Source organism: Alosa alosa, chromosome 11 (assembly GCF_017589495.1).
Source record: "Alosa alosa isolate M-15738 ecotype Scorff River chromosome 11, AALO_Geno_1.1, whole genome shotgun sequence".
In the NCBI taxonomy this organism is placed as follows: Eukaryota; Metazoa; Chordata; class Actinopteri; order Clupeiformes; family Clupeidae; genus Alosa; species Alosa alosa.
The window spans coordinates 25,813,903-25,834,293 of record NC_063199.1 but is presented as its reverse complement, the minus strand read 5'-3'; the positions used below and the strand labels follow the sequence as shown (position 1 = coordinate 25,834,293).

At 43.1% G+C, this 20,391-nt stretch overlaps 2 protein-coding genes across 7 annotated transcripts in view; both read right to left on the bottom strand.

Moving 5' to 3' along the window:
* The window catches only part of fgd4a (FYVE, RhoGEF and PH domain containing 4a), a 67,688-nt gene extending 52,292 nt beyond the window's left edge, over window positions 1-15,396 (bottom strand). For 2 of the 6 annotated variants that reach the window (XM_048256892.1, XM_048256893.1), the window contains exon 1: window positions 15,006-15,392. In XM_048256892.1, coding sequence (XP_048112849.1) covers window positions 15,006-15,120 — 115 coding nt within the window. In that variant the 5' untranslated portion in view covers window positions 15,121-15,392. Of the gene's footprint in view, window positions 1-5,395; window positions 5,451-5,689; window positions 5,765-8,104; window positions 8,168-15,005 lie in introns of those variants that run through there. The other 4 variants (XM_048256900.1, XM_048256899.1, XM_048256897.1 and 1 more) reach the window with 4 other exon arrangements.
* Window positions 15,397-15,828: 432 nt separating this feature from the next.
* LOC125302817 (protein bicaudal D homolog 1-like) overlaps window positions 15,829-20,391 on the bottom strand; it is a 60,180-nt gene continuing 55,617 nt past the window's right edge. Inside the window, 1 exon segment of the mRNA XM_048256136.1 lies at window positions 15,829-19,480. Within this exon segment, the coding sequence (XP_048112093.1) occupies window positions 19,354-19,480 (127 nt within the window). The 3' untranslated portion in view covers window positions 15,829-19,353.

The window sequence follows — 20,391 nt, the reverse complement described above, 5'->3', positions numbered from 1 at the left end:
AGGAGAGGCGTGGGGGAAGGGGAGCGGTGTCTGTGGATGAGGCATCCTAAGAGGAAACAGGAAGAGCATAATTCTGCAGCTCACCCAGAAAGTACCGCTTTCCGGCTTATTTTAGAAATCCAATTAAGTGTATGAGTCAGCCGCGAGCCTGTGGCTTGGCAAAAAATGCAGAGAGTATGCTATGCATACACACACACACACACACACACACACACACACACACACACACACACACACACACACACACACACACACACACACACACACACACACACACCACCCATCACATAGGTTATGTGAGTATAGTATAGTGTGGGTACACTCCTTTCAGTGTATTACTGAGAAATTTACAGACACAATGTACACAAACACGGAGTAAAGGTGCCATTCCTGCTTTCTGTCCGTTAATAACATGCAGCACCCCCCCGGCCCATGTTCCACTGATTGGTATGACAACGCTCATCTCCATGGTGACATTTAACATCCCCTCTCCGTCACTGACATTGTACCAGTGACAAATGATGAGGTATGGGTACCTTGGTATTCTAAGCACACACACACACACACTCTCTCTCTCTCACTCCTGCATGTAGGCACATCACACACATGCACCCCCACACACACACACACACACACACACACACACACACGATTTCCTACTAGTAATGGGCTCATTAGTGAAGAGTTGTGAGCTATGAAAAAGCCCAACCAACAAAACAGGTCTTAAATATTCATTCCTATGTGATTTGGCAGGTGTGAGGGTGACCTTTGACTAATACGCACGTGGACACCTGTATATATGACACACACACACACACACACACACACACACAGTGTGACTGTGATACTGTTTAAGTGACCTCATTCTGGAGCAGACATGGTGTGGAGCAGCAGTTGAACAGTGAAAGCCAATTACCGGCACTACATTTAATCTGCCACCAGACACACTGTACAAGGAACTCACACGCACATGCACTCCCCATACACACACACACACACACACACACACACACACACACACACACACACACACACACACACACAGCTCTCCCCATACACACACACACACACACACACACACACACACACACACACACACACACACACACACACAAACAAACAAACAAACACACACACTTAATCTGCTGCCAGATATCCTGTACAGGGCAAGATATATCACCTACCCTGCTGCTACGGTGCCATTATCTAATTTGACATTGTTCTAATCTACATTAGTCCACAACTACTACAGCCCATCACATCAGACAGGCACACTTGAAGTGAACTGAAATTGAAAAACCATTAAACCAGTAAGCCAAGCCCCCATCCCTCCCCCACACACACACAACCAGAACCTAAAAAACACTAACGCTAATCTTGCTTGCCAATGCACGGGCCATCTGAGGCCGTGTCCTGTCCTGCTCCTGCCCCGCTTCTGCCCCACACTGCCCTGTGTTGCCCAGGGGCCTTTTAAGCAGGAAATTCATTAGCTGTTCACACACTCAATCACCAGTAACAGCGCTCTCAAAAGTCTCTCTGCTCTCTGTCTCAAATCTAATCATGAGCCAGATTAATGGCAGCCACTTTCATGCTGGGTCATGTCTGGCATGACCGTGTTGGCAGTAGCTGTCTGCTACACTACAACATGAAGAGAGACAAACCATCTGAAGCACACAGTGGTCCAAATTTGTCCGTATTGATCTGTTGTCTGCAGTAATTTTCACAATGACTTGCATGTGTGCCCCCTGGTGGCTGACTGAAGCACTGCATCCCCAGATGTTCATCCTCTGAGAGGCTTTTGGTGGATCGTATCACTGAGGGCAAACACGCGCTGTGGGATTTCTGGGTCAAAGATTAAACCTGATCCCTGATCCTGGAACGGGCTTAAGATGAATATCCACTGACGTGCTGGGTTCAGCAGCGTGTAAGCTGTGCTGTTTGAGTAAAAGCAAGAGTTAATATTCTGTCTCCCCCTCACCCCTCCTTCCCTTGTGTGTGTGTGTGTGTGTGTGTGTCTGTGTGTGTTTTCATGTCTCTCTTGATACTGGAACAATGCATCTGCTCAAAGCCCACTAAACAGGAGGCCTTCCCTTTCCTGCCTCAAAAAAGGTGAAGGGGGTTAACTACACACACACACACACACACAGACACACACAGACACACACACACACACACACACACACACACACACAGAGGGTCCTTGCCAAGTGGAGTAGGTATGTGGGATTTGCTCTAGGGAACAGAACAGGGGACATTCACCAACTCTAGTCTAGTCCACACGTACCAAACCGATCTTTTTTTCCTCCGTCTTCCCTGGAACCGTATCAAGAATATTTGCGTCCAAACGGATCCATCTCAACACGACTCAACACATTACTTCATTCCCCAGGCCTATAGGTGGCACTGTGTCTTCACAGAAATTCACCAAAACTTGCAAAACTTGCGCTTTAAAAACAGACAGAATAGGCTACGGCGAAATGGCTAGTGCAAGGAAACCAGAATTGTTTGTGTGGACTGATGGTGAACTGTCAACTGTAGCCAACCGTAAAACTAATAAACTTTATTTTACGGTTTGTGAAGGGTGCAGGCCTACTAATCACCTTTACTTTCTTTGGTTGTAGGATAGTCCGTGATTCACATTAGTTTTGGCTATCACCGCAATTAGGATACTAAACGCAAGGCTTACCCAAGTTCTAGCCTATTCTGTTGCCACATTTATAATATTGCAATAAAACCTTCGTTAGTAACAGTCAATACTTTTGCTTGCATCACATCGTGCATTCACATTCAGTGTGCTACCATCGGCTTAACGTGAGTTCTTAGCATCTTTGTATGCTTATATCTGATTTCACTCGACTGTGAATGCATGTATATGTGTTGTAAGACATGTAAAATAAATTAATGACACTGGCACTACGCACAAATTAATGTAGCCTAAACTTACACCGCACTTTCCTAATAACTTAAGTTCTCTCGCGTCACTGACAGTAGCTAGAATGCATAAAAAACACCGGAAAAACAGTGTTCAGTCCACCAAGTCATAAGCTATCGGTACTGCGCAGCATCAGTTGTGATATTTATCTTAACGGAGTGTAATCGTAGGTAATGTCATGTATGAAAACTAGTATTGTTAGGCAATACTATAAGTGCAAGTCCAGGGCAGCTGAGGTGTGGCGATGACATCATCGATACGCTAGCAGGATGTACGGTTTAAGCTGTCTAAACGAACTCAAACGGGCTACGGTTTCAGATTTCTCCACTCTGGGACCAGGTTTCAGAAAAGTGCGGTTTCGGGCAGTGCGTTTACAGGATTCGTTTGGATGCTCGGCCAAGACGAAGCAAAACCTCTGCGTTTAACCTAAAAAGCGTCTCCGTGTGGACAGGCCCTAATTAATCTAAAACAGTAGACCCTCAGGGCCCGTCCACACGGAGGCGCTGCGCAGCACCAGTTGTGAAACGCTTTTAAATAAATAAATACACACACAGTAATATATATTCTTTGGAAAAAGCAAAGTAATTTGATAGTAGTCAGTAATTTCTTTCTTTGGAAATACAGTCATTTCTGTCTTTGGCAAAATCAGCTTTTTCACAACTTCATGTTCATCTGGTGGCCATTGTATTTTGCTTCTTTTTTCCTTGTTGGCTAAAAATACTGTATTCAAAACAGCAAATTATTTGGGAAAAAATCACTATTTTTGGTTTCAACATTGTTCACATGTTTACTGTGTATTTCAACTTCGCTCTGTATATGACTTTCACTCTTGCATGGAAATATACATAGAAGCCCATGAAAGACAGAAGAGCTTTAGGTTTTGAGCAACAGTGTGTGTATGATCCAAAATGTCATGACAAAAGTGTTTATAATGTGAGGCAAATGCCAATTGTGGGTTTTGTGTGTAGAGTTTAAAAAAAATAGACACAGAGTTATGAACATGTGTGTAAACAGTTATAAAAAACTGTATTACGGGTTGGACCTACACACACAAATTCTTTCTCTCTCTCTCTCTGTCTCTCTCTCACACACAAATCCAAACCCTGCCCACACACACACAAAGGAGTGGTCTTCATGGAGGATCAATTGGATTCAAGAATGAGAGATAGAGAGAGAGAGAGAGAGAGAGAGAGAAAGATGTGCAAATACTCCACTGACCAGCAGCTGTTGGTTAAACCATACTTAATCTGAAAGTAATAGAGGACAGGGGTTAAAGTGAGAGAACAGACGGGAGAGAGAGAGAGAGATAAAGAGAGAGAGAGAGAGAGAGAGAATGAGAGAAAGAGAAAGTGAGAGAGAGATGAGCAGGATTAAAATGGATGAGTGGCATGTTTGCTTTGTAGAATGGAGCCTAGATTGAGTTTATGCACACGTGTGTATGCATTTGTCTATGTCCTCAACACTCCTAAGCTTCAAATCATTGCTCCAACACACACACACACACGCACGCACACACACACACACACACACACGCACGCACGCACGCACGCACGCACGCACGCACCTTATACATCACCAACCCTCATAGTATGCATTCACATATACACACTCATTACATGCTCATTTATTTGTTCTCTATGTTTCGTTTACCCAGTGGGGAATAGGAACTATATGCCAACAACTACTTTACCCATAAATATACACACACACACAGAGAGAAAATATAAGTATACCAACCATAAAATTATCCATGGCCACTAACTACTACTCTTGCCTAATGTTCAGCTCTCTCCTCTCATCACTAGAGTCCCTGCTGCTAGCCACAACCCAGGGGCAAAAGCCACTGGCATCTACTGGAACAACCTAAGAAAATCACAGCCTTTCACCACAAACCAACTCTAAACTTAATCCTGAGTGGAGCCTGCATCACGACCTACCACAGGTCCACTCTGAAGATTAGCTGCCACTCTTGGGCCATTTCCGATCTAAGTGAAAGCTGTCAGGCCTCATACAAAGTTCTTCATTTCAAATTCATTTTAAAAATTGCCATGGTTACAAGATGACTCACCAGAGACCCCATCACAAATAATGTTTTTAACATCTACAGTAAAGACACTTCTTAATTATGAAGAAGCTTTTCCATAGCTTTTCATAGTGCCTTTACTAAACATTACTACAAATGGAAATGTCTCAAAGATCAAGAACTTCTCAAAAGCCCATGTTTGGTCTATCTCCTTTTAAACCCAGAGCTCTGTGTCATTAACTGACTACTCGTTCACTGTAATTAAGTTGTAAATTTAAAGCGTTCAGTCTAAATTTCCCACTCAAGCTCACCTACAACACTCACACACCCACACACAAAAAACAAACACACACACACACACACACACACACACACACACACACACACATCCAGCCCTGCCCGCTCCATGCTCTTGTCTCAGTAGGAAGGTGCCACTGTACCTCTGGATCTCCAGAAACAGTATTTTCGTCGTCGTTTCATCCTGCCGGTAGACTACAGCTGCCTACTGTCCGCCATGAGCCTGATTACTAATGTCTTGTTAGCCACGGTCTCATTCAGCCTCATGCAGCCTAAATCCATGAGGCCAGCCTTTCCCTGTTTCCTGTGGAAAGCAGCGTTGCGCGCGCGCGTGTGTGTGTGTGTGTGTACGCAAGCTGATGTTGGACAATCAAGTTTACACTCCAACCATCTTCCCGCTACAAATGCTGAGGGACACCAGCACAGTGTTCACCTACCCGAAGCCACGCAGCGGAGGCAAGACCTCCAGTGCCCACTGCCCAGGCAGTCCATTGCCTTCCCATCAGCCTCTTGGGCCGTCCACCGATAAACAAACAAGTAATAAATTAAATGAGCATGCGACTCCACAAAGGACGAAGGAAGGGAATGTTTGAGAGAGCTGGAGAGCAAGATAGAGTGGGAGAGAAAAGAAGAGAGAGAGAGAGAGAGAGAGAGAGAGAGGAAGAAACACACACAATAACTCCAATGAATGAATAGCTGACAAAAATATCCCAAAAGCCATTGTCCCTCCCTCTCTGTCTCTCTCTCTCCCTCTCCTGTCTATCTCACTCACTTCAGTGGACCATCTATTCTTCACTTACTATGAAATGACCCAAGAGCTCCACATGTCCACAACTACGCACAAACAAATGTGTTGACTAGAATAGGATTATATTTGCTTGCTGAATGTGTGTAAGTATTCTGCTCAACTGAATCGACTTATGTGCTGCCCTAACAGTCCACGGAGGAAACTACAGACAAAAGACAGGAAGCAGTGGAGTAGCAAGGGAAAACATGCCACACTCTCAGCCAACACACACACACACACACACACACACACACACACACACACACACACACACACAAGCACTCACCTTCAGACACACACACACATACAGTACACACACACACACACACACACACACACTTAACTCAAACACTGAGCTCAAACTATTGCATGAGAGGAGCATGCTGCCATAGAAGGAGAGAGTGTGTGTGCGTGTGAGAGAGAGAGAGAGAGAGAGAGAGGAAGAGAGAGACAGGGGGTGAGAGAGAGAGGAAGGGGGGTCCCATGGCTTTTGGTCTCTCAGGGACCTTCTTTCACTTTTTATCAGTTGTTTCCCAGAAGTGCTGTGATTTGGAGGAATGCGAAGAAGTTATTGATGCTAATGTACTCATATGGGTATGGTATTCTTGAGGGTTTGTGTGTTAAGATGGTCAATGATAGCCTCAGTCAGACCTTCTCTATTGTAATGGAGAGTGGGTCTGGAAAAGGGTCATTGACTTTCGACTTCCAGCAGAGGCGCAACAGTGACATTAAACTTAAACTGGTGCATTACGTAAACTCTTACCAAATAGTTTCAGAAGTGTAGCAATCTCATAGACAACGTTTTAAATGAAGTTGTTTACTCAATTCCAAAGAAATACACGTCCATGCCGGATTAGTGTTTGTATTTGCGTGCCCGTGTTTTAGGGACATTGGAAATGGGCTTCAATGGCTTCGGTTCGCATGGGTATTCCCAGGCTAGGTCAGTGAAGAACACGGACCATGATTTATAAGGAACATGATTAATCATCTGAAATATCTTTAAAAAAAAAAGTCCAATAGACTAAAAGGTTGATTCATTTAATCACAAGAAAATCTGCTTCACCTCATTGCATCTGAATACACAATATGTTGTTGCACACTGCCCCCTTGTGGAGAGAACTCTCAGCAAGCCATAACAACCAATTACGTTAAGACATGCTCAAAGTTTCTGAACACGCATGCACCTACACACAGACCAATTAAAATCAGGAAACCCTCTGGGCTGTCTGAAATGGTTGAGTTGTGTGCACTGGGAAAAGATTAATGGCGTTGCACAGCGTTGCGCAAGATTATCTATCCAGTGGTCTGGAACTGCAGTGGAGCCTGTGGCTATCATAGGCAGGTACAAGCCTGTTGAGCTAGGCCCTTATCTAACAACTTTTACTAGAAAGTTCTTGGGAGTAACTCCAGTTGTGTTTGTGTGTGTATTTTGTGTGTGTGTGTGTATGAGAGAGAGAGAGAGAAAGTCTGTGTGTTTGTGTGTTTGTGTGTGTGTGTGTGTGTGTTAACTCAAAAGCCATTTAGATGAAAAGATAGCAAAAACAAACACAGAAATGCAGCAGTTAGGGAGTGTGATTATATGTCAGAGAGGAGATGAGAGACTACATGAGAGAGATTATGTAAGACAAAAAAAGGATAAACCAAGAACTAAAGACAGGGGAACGGACAGAGTAGCAGAGAAAAAGAGAGAAATAACAGAGAGAGAGAGAGAGAGAGAGAGAGTGCAGGGGAAAAAGGAATGCTCAGCCAGATTATCCACATCCTGTGCAGTGTGCTGTGAGCTGCCAACACCCACTGTGATTACAAACTCACAGGAGACCCGATTAGGGTGCGCCCACTCTAAGCCAATCAAACGCCCTCTCTGCTCTACAAATGCGCTCAGTCAACCAATCATTGCTTACCCGGTGACCTCTGGTTCCCACCTATTCATCCAAACACACCACAAGTGCCCTCCTGTGACCTGACCAGCGGAGGCGAGCGCCTCCCCAGTGGAGCAGCAGACAAAGCAGACGTCGCTCGTAAACGAGATAGCGAGCGAGCGCGGAACTCTTCTTACGTAACCAACCTTTTAGCAGTGACTCCATGATTGGGTCCACCAGGCGAACAGCACACGGTCCCGTGCTCAGTGCTCAGGCAGTAATCTCCCAGCAGCAGCAGCAGCAGCAGCAGCAGCAGCACACCAGCATCACAAGGTAGCAATGGCTCACTGGTCAGCTTGTTTTAGCCTCTGAGCAAGCACACAAACACACACACACACACACACACACACACACACACACACAACACTCCCCTCACACACACACACACACACACAGGCACTCAAGAACTCCTGACCACCCGATCGATGACAGTAGACTGTCTGTGGCAAGTGCAAGTGCACTAAGTAAGTGCAATCCCTGTACCAGATCCAAGCCAGCTCAGGGTGCTGATCACAGTAAGCCTGCTCTCTCTGTGTCGTTGTCTCTGCCGTGCCATGTATACCAGTAGATCCCTCACACTGCCCCACACACCGTCAAAAACAGAAGTTCAAGCTGCAGTGCTGTGTGTGCCACCACTTTGTCGCTTCCCTCCCAGGAACGCTGAGGATCACGGGTGATGCAGGAGAGTTCATCTTCCCCGATTTGCCATTCCTGACATTCAGATTGGATAAATCACCAGAGGTTTTAAAAAAAAATAAAAAAATAAGGAGCTGTTTTGTTGCAGCGTCTCTCTTGAGAGCTGCAGGGCTAAGACCTGTCACATGATGAGGGTTAGGGCAGACAGGGCTCAAAGCAGCAATGACGACAACTACAACAGCAACAACAACATCGGTTATATTGCCGCAGACGTGCACAAATGCTACATCATGCTACTGTGTGGTGCGGTCCCAAGATGCACTGCTCCTCCACTGTCGGTAAGAGCACAATCGGGCCTATTGTCACAGCTGAGGAACAGAGGAAGAGCTTGCGCTGAGAAGAAAGCCAGAATGCTTACAGAGAAGCAGCCTACTGTGGGACAGAGCAAAATGGAAATACAGTACACAGAGACAGAGAGAGACTCTCACTCACTCTTTTATATAAACTCCATGTTCAATTGCTAATGTACATATGGACAGTATTCACAAGCACATAGTATTAACACAGACAAAAAACAAACACAAGTGCGTGCACACACACACACACACATACACACACACACACACACAATCAAGCCTACGTAGAGGTGCATACATGCAAATCTATACAGTGTTTCTGACTGTATCGCTAGGCTCACACATAGTTACTGTCCACAGACAGGGGGAGCCCATATAACTGGGTCTGAGCAGAGACACTGGCTCACTATCTGTTTGGGGAGCCATGACATTACTCACAGAAGTAGAGCACCTCACATTCCACTTGTTCCATTGTCGTTTGACAGAAACATAAATGTGTGTGTGTGTGTGTATTTCTAAGCAATAGAGAAAGCTATGAAAGTTCATATGAGATGTGTGTATCTGTGTGTGCTTTTCTTTTTCATTTACATGTACTGTAGGAGGGAAATTTAGTACTCGGGTCCCGGGTCCCAGGTGATTGAACATAGCCCCCAACTCCACCCCCCCATTTCTACTTTTACATAGAAATAAAAAGTAAAACAAATTAAAAATGGGTAAAACAAATATATAAATTGTAATTATGGGATGTATTTCTTAGTCTAACAGCAGATGGGAAGAATTTGTTCCTCATTCTGGTTGTCTTTGTCTAAATGCTGCGTAGCCTCTTGCCTGATGGGAGAGTGCAGGATGAGGGAGGCTCTGTTTTTGCACCTGCTGGTGTATATGTCTATAATGTTGGATAGGCTGCAGCCATAGGTCCGCTGAGCCAGCTTAACCACCTGCTGCAGAGCCCATGTCTGCAGCAGAGCAGCTGCCATAACACACCGTAATGCAGGAGGAGAGAATGCTCTCCACTCCGCACCTGTAAAAGGAGGTGAGGATGGTAGGACACAGATCAGCCTGCTTCAACAACAAGTAGAGGCGCTGATGGGCTTTCTTAAAGGAGAATTCCTGTGATTTTTCACGTAGATCTCTGTCTCTCGAGGTCACTGTTGGCTGCAGCAACTTGAGCTAGGTACAACCGATTGTTTTAATTTTTTTCTCCTAACAGTACTCGGAGACCTAGAGATCTGTATGAAAAATTGCCAGATTTCTCCTTTAACAAGGCATGTTGTGTTCTAGCTCCATTTCAGATCATTTGAGATGTGCACCCCCTGATATTTGAAGCAGGAAACAACTTCAACCTCGGTCAGTGTGGAGTGGGAGGAGGATAGATACAGTAGATAGATACTTTATTGATCCCTAGGGGAAATTCAAGGTCACAGTAGCATACAGACAACATATACACACACACACACACATTCACTAACAGCAGAAAAAGTAATTAAAAGTATATAATATAAAAAACACAACTAAGCAATAAGGACTGTAGAAGATAAAGAATATACTAAAATACAAATTATCCTACGAAGGGGATCCTACAACCACCTCCTTTGTTTTCTTTACATTCAGCTGTGTGTGTGTGTGTGTGTGTGTCATGACATGTGTGTACCTACTGTACCAGCGAGAGAGAATTTCAGCAGTTTGTAGGTGTGTGCGTCTGTGCGAGTAACTGCAGTGTATTGTGTGGGGGAGTGTGAGTACTTAACACAGATGTGTATTTGTTTAGACAAATGTATTGTTGTGGTCATGGCAGGCTATGGCTACAGGGAGAGGTATTTTACCCACAACAAAGACCCATCATTAGCTGCTGCAAACGCGCGCGCACGCACACACACACACACAATACATACCATTTACATAGAGATGTTAGTGTTTATTTACTGTAAATGATTAATTACTGCTTTATGAATCAACATAATTTCATTACACACACACAAAGGTAAGCTAGCTATCATTCATGCCATCCTACTTTGCTGTTTGTTTTGTTGCTATACACACACAACTTCTCTTGTAGGCACACTGTCCAGGTCATATGAAGTGTGGGCCCTTTGAGTTCTCTTAAAAAACATTTAACCCTTCAGAATGTTTAGAGTTTAGAACAAAATATTCTAATATGCCATTCTGAACATTCTGATGACCAAAACATTCTGATCCACTCCAGAGCAATTGATTTTCCACAATCCCATTTATATTTGGTTTTAAAATGTGATCTGGTCACAAGTGCTCAGTGCTAAGTTATACATGTGTAAACAATCACCAAGACACATTGTGATCCAATCACTCAAATTGCCAAGTTAGTCTGAGACCAACATACCTTTTGTAGTGTAAAAACACTTCAGTTTTAGCCCACAAACAAAAGTAAAATGTAATAATTATCCTTCAAATCTGATAGTTATTAACTTAAAAGGGATACCAGGCAAGCCTGATGCTTTTTCTCTACGAAGCTCCCCCTACCGCCTGTATCGCACGACATGTGGCGAAGCCCCCCTCTGGCTTCGCACTGCTCTGCCATTATACACACGCTTATAAATAATCGCTATGCTTTCGCTAGCCTGCCTCTGTGCTGGGGATGCAGGATGTAAACTGATCCTGCTTCTCGCGATGTCTGAGACTTATAATGTGTCTTCTTTCACACATAAACTTCTCAGAAAACTTAAATAGAACACAAACTCTTAGACTGACAACAGCATAACTGACAAGGACATGGCACAAACCTGACAAGAGACGAAATAATCCAGCAAAGCACACAAGACAAGGTTTAAATACACAACACTTAACAAGACTGACAAGGCACAGGTGGAAAGCAATCAAGACAATAATTAGGGAACATGGCTCAGGTGAGGGGCGGAGACAAGGAACAAAAGCACATGACAAGGGTAAACAAAGTAGCACATGGTTCGGAACACAGAAAGTAACAAAGAACAGAAGACATGGCAAAATACAAAGACAAACCACTACAGGACACAAACATAATACACAAGATACACAAGAAATATGAAGCTGGGTCTAGAGATCCAGGGCAGGATCGTGACACATTTAGCCTATAAGACAAGGCTTAAAAGACCATGTTATTACCTGCTACATCTCTGTTTTGATCAAGATCCAGTGATAGTAGTACATTGTAGTAATAATAAGTTAAGTAAGGGATAACGGCCGCCGAGGTGTCCCATTATATGGACGAGGCGGAGGCAAAGAACTCCCCGAAGCGCAGCGGACGCCGAGTGCATTCATTCTAACAGCGGTTAGAAGCGTTCTTAAGGTTAGGGGTGTGAGGATTTACACGGGCAACTAGCATGCTAGCTCAGTTCGCCTCTGTTACATGTACACACTGACCCAGACATGCAGCAGGACCCCACGAACACGGCAGTCACTAAGTCACAACTCTCATTTGGGAAATTCATGGACCAGTATCTGTAGTCACCTGAGAGCACAGGCATGACTCACTGGGCCTCAGGCTAGTGGCGAAACCATCACAAAAGGATCATGTCAGGAGAAAAAAAAAATCTGCCAAAAATTGGAATAGTTAGATTTGAGCTTAGTGCTGTATCAAAAGATACATGCCATGTCAGGCAATTACACAGTGGTGGTGTGGGGTAGGCTACTAGGTCTGCACAACGATTGCAATTGCAATCTTAGATTAACTAACAACTTCACTGACCACTTCTGCATAATTTTTTGGAATGCTGAAATGTACACTTTTTTTTACCTTATCTGAAGTGAAACTGAAGTGAAATGCTTTGTGGTTGGGAACTTACAGTATTGCAGTATCATCATAACTATGGCTTAGGCTATCTGCACAAATATTTCCATCCATAGATAAAAATAAGCAAGTCTGAATTGTGTTTCAAAGTGCACTAGATTGATGCAATTAAACGTTAAAATACACAACGTTTTCTTCCCGGGGACCATGCCCCCGGACGCCACTAGGATGACACAACATCAGAGGAACACATGTTCAGCCAATAACATTTTTTTTTTTATTTCTATTTCTATTTTGTTTGTTAAGGATTACAATTTATGTAAATCTGTGTTTCTCATTCTTTAGAATTTCAGTGGTCCTAGTAGATCCCTTTGGTACCCTAATGTTAATTTAACTCTGGGTCCCTGGTCCCAACACAGAACCACTGATGGTATGAAATTGTACAATTTTTAATTGTTTTGCTGTACAGTAATGAGGCTGAACGAGCTAAACAAAACAGCTATGGTTGGTTGACAGCTCTGCTCTTCACTCAACACATGCAAGCCATGTATAAAAGAACAGCAGATCTTACCAGATAGGATAATATGAAGAAGCATGCATCTGTACAATAAGCGGTGGAGTAATTCTGTTTTGAAATTGTAGCATTCTACATGGTCTCCAACTTTGGGCTGTAATTCAATTCTAATATATTCTAATGTCATGTCAGAACATACATTTTTGTTAGTTGCTTAGTCATAGAGTAGGCCTAGCCCACCAGCATGATTCTTATATTGCCAGATTCCAGACAATTCCCAACTTCACGGACATTATTTCTACTGCAAAAATATGCACTATTTGCATGGCCTACTACAGAGTAGCCTAGCCCAGTGGTTTTCAAAGTGAGGGCCGTGAGGGGTTGCCAGGGGGGCCTCAGCAAGTTGGAAGGAAAAATAATAGCAACAAATAAATACATTTGAACATTTTTAAATATACCTATTACTATGAGGGTTGATATACAATGCCATTATAATAATGTGACGCATATCTGAATATTATATTCACAATGATTGGGAATAATAGTACAGGGATAGCTCTCATATAGCAGAAAGCCCCAAATACCCAAATACAATTTTTACACACTTTATGCTCCACCGCAAAGTGCTTGTGGCTAAAATAATTCTTAGTATTAGCTTAATGTATTTTTACATTTGCCGTAGTAGGCCTATTGTCGATGGGTTTAACACATCAAGGGGGTCCTTGGCCAGAACCTAGTGGTATTTGGGGGGCCTTGTCATGGAAAAGTTTGGGAACCCCTGGCCTAGCCTACTCTCAGTGAGGATAAATTCTCCATCGTGTAGGCCAGTGTTTTTTAACTGGTGGTCGGTCGGGACCCAAAAGTGAGTCGCAGAACCGTTCTGGTTGGGTCGTGGACCTAGTGGTAAAAATTAAATAAAATTAAATGAAATACTACCTTATTAGATGTACTATTGGACCGCTATTTTAACAGACTTTACTCATGGCCAATATACAATGTTTATGTGACCGGTCATGTTAGATGCCTGAATATTTGAGGATATGGATTCACTTAAATTGAGAATAAAATAGGACAGAGGATGGAACCCCCAGTGTGTGGTGTGCAGTGCACATGAGAGCATGAAACCATAAAAACTAAAATGCCACATGTAAATAAGGCACCCCTGTGTCAAAGTCAAACTGTCGAGTACTTGGAAAGATGACAACAGTTTACGACCTCAGAAATGTAGCACCTTCCTCATGTTCATAGAGTCGCGACCCATATATATATTAGCGTTGAAGCCAGCGGATTTGGTGAGCTACATGGTGACACACAAAGCGTCTGTAGACCTACTTGTTTGGAACATGCGGATGTTTGGCATTAAGAACCACTGGTGTAGGTAGGCAACGTTGCAGGCTACAGCGCTTTCATAATGGCCAGTTGAGACATGCCTACCTGCATGCTAAAAACACAGCATAGCTCTCACATTCTCTGAGCCAGAACTCGCGGCAGTTTTATAAGTAGGGCCTATGCACTCAGTATTTACAAGTAATTTGCTTAATGACTAGGTTATTAAACGACCACACTTCCAACTTTATCCAATGATTAAAACTCGTGACCGTGGCCAATACACCACGTAGACATACATAACTCCTATAAACTCCATAACCTCAATGAAAGCCATGATGACTATCCCAAGTAATTTTTCAACATTCAGTCGGGAACATTGTTTGTATATTCAGAGCTGTAAATAAAACACCTCTTTTCGGAATAAAAGCATACACCTTTCTGACTTTCCTTGCAGCCTGTAGGTAACATACCTTCACATTCTTCATGTTGATCCTCCGATGATCCCATGAGCGACGACTTTTTTCTTCTAAAAGCGGCGCGCCGAAAGTCACTCATTTTGGTCTGGTTTAGTGGTCGTACCAACATGGAAAGTATTCCGAGTTTGAGGAGTGGGATATCCGCATAAGAAACAACCACATGCGAAAACAGATAACGTATCCCGTGGGAGACAGGTATCTGGCCCGAGTCACGTTCCTTAAGACATCGCCACAGGCTACCAGGACAATGCAAGAAAGGCAGTCGGAAGCGCTTTTCTGCCCACCGTGTACTTTGCTTTGAAGGGTTCGGCAGTCAACTCCGCTGGACGCTAAATCAGGTTCAAAGTCACAACAGGACTGTACGGCGTTGCTTTCATCATCATCCGCTTAACTCACCTGGTCTGGCCCGCCCTGTTTATTTACACACAAAACTCTGGGCGCGCGCACCCTATCGCAATGACTAGAACAAGTTCACCCTCTGCTGTTCAGCCACACACTCACTCCAAAGTTATTCTGGTAGAGTCAGAGTGAAGTTTCACACATTTATAATTACACAATCGTAACTAGGCTATGATCATTTCCATTTTCAAAAAAAATGAAGGGGTAACAGAAATATGTAGAAATTGGCAAAAAAGTAATGTTATGACCCCATAAATCTGTCATATAAAATAGATTATGTTTTATCACTTCCTTATTGCACACACAAATTTGTAATACATTAAATAAAAGAAGAAACAATACATAGACTGCCAGATATTGGTGTTGTGCGATTGATAAAGACATGCATCCAAACCTTCCTTTTGAGAGACACTTGTTTATTTTATAATTAAACAGATAATACAGGACTGCAAAAGGAATAGGAAACACATACAGTAAAACCTAGACCAGCATATTGCCATTTTATTTTTTATATATAGTTTATCTCTCTCAGATGTTGATTGGTCTTTTTTTATTGATTGATTAGTGTCACCAACACACTCATAGAAGCCAGGGTAATTCCATTGTCCTCTTATGCAAACTAAAGGGGCTGCTGTAATTCCAAGAGACATCAGCGTACACTGAAGTTTCTCTTTGAAAAGATATGAATAATAGTAGGGATATTAGGGGTAAAACCAAACTGATGTGTAATAAAGTCACACTCACTCACCCACAATCTCTCACAAACACACAGACACACACACATACACACACACACATGCCCATGCACAAACGGTTAAATTCTCTTGCCAATGCATATTTGTTTCCACCAGAACAGACGAGAGTCACAGACATGTAAACTTTTCTTTAATAGGCTATAGGCATAAGATGTTGCCAGATAAGGTGTTTATTTTAGCCTGGAAAAACCCAGACAAACCTTTAGGAAATTTGAATTTGCTCTGCAGGTCCGTCAGGCAAAGACGCCATTCACTCCAATGTTCCTAATACCCGGGCACCAATCACAACAGTTGAGGCAAGCTGAACATGATGACATCAAAGCAGTTTTTGATAAAACATTAGTTTGTTGAGATGTTTTTTTCCGTTGCTCTGCATATTATATGTCATCTCCTTCATTGGGCAAGGCACCTAACCCCTCACTGTTCCCCGAGCGGCACTGTAGCAGGCAGCTCACTGCGTCGGGATTAGTGTGTGCTTCACCTCACTGTGTGTTCACTGTGTGCTGTGTGTGTTTCACTAATTCACGGATTGGGATAAATGCAGAGACAAAATTTCCCTCACGGGATCAAAAGAGTATATATACTTATACTTATATACTCATTGCTCTGATTGGTTTTAGGTCTATCCAATTGTGTTCAGAGGCATTTTGATCGGCGTCCTTTGGTGAAGCCCCTTGGAAGCCCCTTGGCTTTGTTCAGACCCAATCTCAATTTCAATTGGTGCTAACCAGGCTATGTTTATTCTGCACTGCCCCTCTGAATCCATTGATTTCAGGAAGATGAAGTTTGACATGCCTCAAGGATCATTTGCTCAAGGTGTAAGAGCCATAAAAGAACAAATCATGCAACGGGAAGGAGACCTTTTCCAATGGTCTGGATTGGACTATGCCCTACTCACCATGAAATAGAAACCTACAGAAACATGACAACTCAAACCCATACAAACTTTTCATTGTCTAAGTATTCATTTCCTGCAATCATCATCATTTAAAGGCTGGTGGTTTTTGTGTAAAACGTTATCTCTCAGAAAAGATGTGATCTTGAATTGTGGTCTTGAAACACACAATCATTTCCCACTGATCATACTTCTCTTTTATACCTGGAAAGCATTTCAGATTATTTCCAGAGAGAGGGGGGGAGAGAGAGAGGAAGAGAGAGAGGAAGAGACAGATCCAGTGTCCTTTGGTCTCTCAGGGAGACAACACCTGGCTTAGGTCTCCTAAAGGTTAAATCAGAGTTTAACATCATGGTGCATAGCTTGTGCTAATTTCAGTGATGTCATTACACTGAACACGGGTACAGGTTACCGGCAACAGCATCAGAGTTGACCAATGCTCGTTAGGAAGGACACATCACAATCAGCAGATCCTTCTCAGACTGGTGGAACTGGTGGTCCAGTTCTGGTGAGTATCTGGTTGACCTGTACTATTTCAGGGCCACATTCTTTCTAGTGTCACACTCAACATCTGGTGAAAACATGATGAAGAACAACAGGTCATCTTTACAAAGGTCATTTCCCAGACACTCTTATGACTACAGGTAATTTTTACAAGGTTTTGTCAGACACTCTCATGACAACAGGTCATCTTTACAAGGTCAATTATCGGACACTCTTATGACTACAGGTAATTTTTACAAGGTAATTTATCAGACACTCTTATGACAACAGGTAATTTTCACAAGGTAATTTATCAGACACTCTTATGACAACAGGTCATTTTTACAAGGTCATTTATCAGACACTCTTATGACAACAGGTCATTTTTACAAGGTCATTTATCAGACACTGTTATGCCTACTGAGACAGTCCGAGTTAAGTGCCTTGCTCAAGGGCACAATGGTGAGCAGCCCCTGGTATTGAGAGTTGAGAAATGGTAGATACATGTACGTGTTTGTTTTTTTTTGGGGGGCTGTAGGCAGTTAATATCAGAACACTGGGAAATATATAATTTGCCCTTTATAGCATAGCATTTCCCCTTTATAGCATAGCATTTCCTCTTTATAGAGGTTTGACATTGGGGCAAGGCTATGTGTTCAACTCACATGAGTGAGTAAGGGTGAATATCGTTTTTTAGCTCAGTCATACCCCCCACCTGAACTTCACTTATCAGTTATGAACTATTCTTATTTTACTCACACACATACGCTTAGTGCAATCAGTTTCAGACACTCTCTCTCAACTATCTGACTACTCTCTCTCTCTCTCTCAATCCAAAAGCCTCACCAAACCAGTGGTTAAACAAATTTAACACAAGTATAAAATATAATCTTTGTGTGTATTGTAAATAACATAAACATTTAATAAAATATATTAAAAAAAACAAATACCTCAAATATAGGCTAGACATTATATCTGAATCAACCCAATTCAGTCACTTGAATTCAAATACTATACCATTCAAATCTCTCATCAATACTTTCCTGCTATTTAAAAAAAAAATCACTAGGACATGTCTCACATGAGTTTAAGACCTGAGGGCTTCAAAATGCTTCATATTCTAACATTCTTTTTCAACTGAGCATGATCATGAAAACTACATACTCAAACAGCATTGTGAATTTCAGCATCTCACAACTGATAACTCTTTCTCACTGTGCTGTCCTATACTGATGATGATGAATAGCAACTTAATACCCCAACCTTGCAACACCCACACTTAACATATCTTGTAACTTTCAGTTGAGTGTCTTCTTTAACATTTGTTTTCAAATCTACAAACAATTACTCAAAATTAAACTTGTTTCAATAAAAAAGGCAAAAAAGGCAAAAAAAAGCAGCTGGTCTCCAACAAATCCAAGTATCAATATCACAGCAAGGCTGTTCTTCTTGAACTGAGTCCAAAACAATAATACCAATCAAGAACTGAAATATCACACAACAATCCATTAATATTCACCATGAATAAATAAACACAAATAAATATATTAATAAGTATTTATGTGTTGCAGTTCACTCCATTCTTGGACATTTACCACCCCAGTCAACTGAAGCCCGAGTTTGTTGCCATGACGGCTCTGCAGAAAGGGAAGGGCCTTGTTGAGGTCAGAGAAACTTGGATATCTGACTGTGTGTGCGTGTGTGTGTGTGGGGTGGAGTGGGTAGGGGGTTCACTTGAGATACAGGTACTGACCAGGCTGAGTTTCTCTGTTTATGCATGTGTGTGTGTGTGTGTGCATGAGTGTGCGCCTTATGGTCTGGTTGGGAAGGCTGTCTGGGCCAGACATCTGAAGGGTTCACAGGGGGAGAGGGCACTTCGGTTCCCAGCGCTGGCTGAAGCCATCCGGTCCTCCCGGAGAACCACCTCCACATTAGGACTGCCGCAAGATGGAACACAGCAGAATGAGGGAGAGGAAGAACAAACAGATGAACACGAAAGAGAAGGGAAAGAACAAGGGAAGAACATGGTACATTAATATACCTGCTACAAGCTCTGTGAAAATATCAGCCTTGCAAAACATAAACCTACACAGGGTCAGGGTTTGAGAGGGACTGAGAGAGACTGGGCTACTGGTGAATCGGAACAGGAAGGACGGACGAGTCACTTCCTGTTGAGACAACTCAATCAGGAAAGCGGGATCAAGAGAACAAATACTGTAGGTAAGGTGGAGGAGTGCCTACAAAGACACGAGGGAAGGATGTATCAGTCAGGGCCTGCTTGCCTCGACTCAAAGGAAATGAGTCACCAGAAGAACAAGAGGGACCAAGTAGATTGACCAGTGAGTGTGTTAAAGAAAGAGGCCCATATACGCAGGCATGGAGAGGGGGACAGAAGAGATAGAGAGAAAGAGAGATAAGGAGAAAGAGTGAGTAGCTAGCATGAATAAAAGGAGAAACCCGGAGAGTTTTCACATAGATCTCTGTTTCACGAGGTCACCGAATACTGTCGGTACGAAACAAACCCGAAACCAATCGCTTTTACCTAGCTCCAGCTGCTACAGCCAGCAGCTAACGCAGCCAGGCAGTTACAGCGCTACACTGTGGGGGCATTTGGGAGCTCACAGTCACAGACATGCCCCCAGAGTCTACCGCTGTAGCTGCCTGGCTATGTTAGCTGCTGGCAGTAACAACTCGTAGCAATCGGAAAACCGATTGTTTCCCTTTTTTTTTCACCGACAGACCTCGGTGACCTCAAGAAACGGAGATTTATGTGAAAACTCGCCGGGTTTCTCCTTTAAGTGCATGTGGGGCAGGGTGAGTTGTAACGGAGCAGAAAGCTAAGCATGGC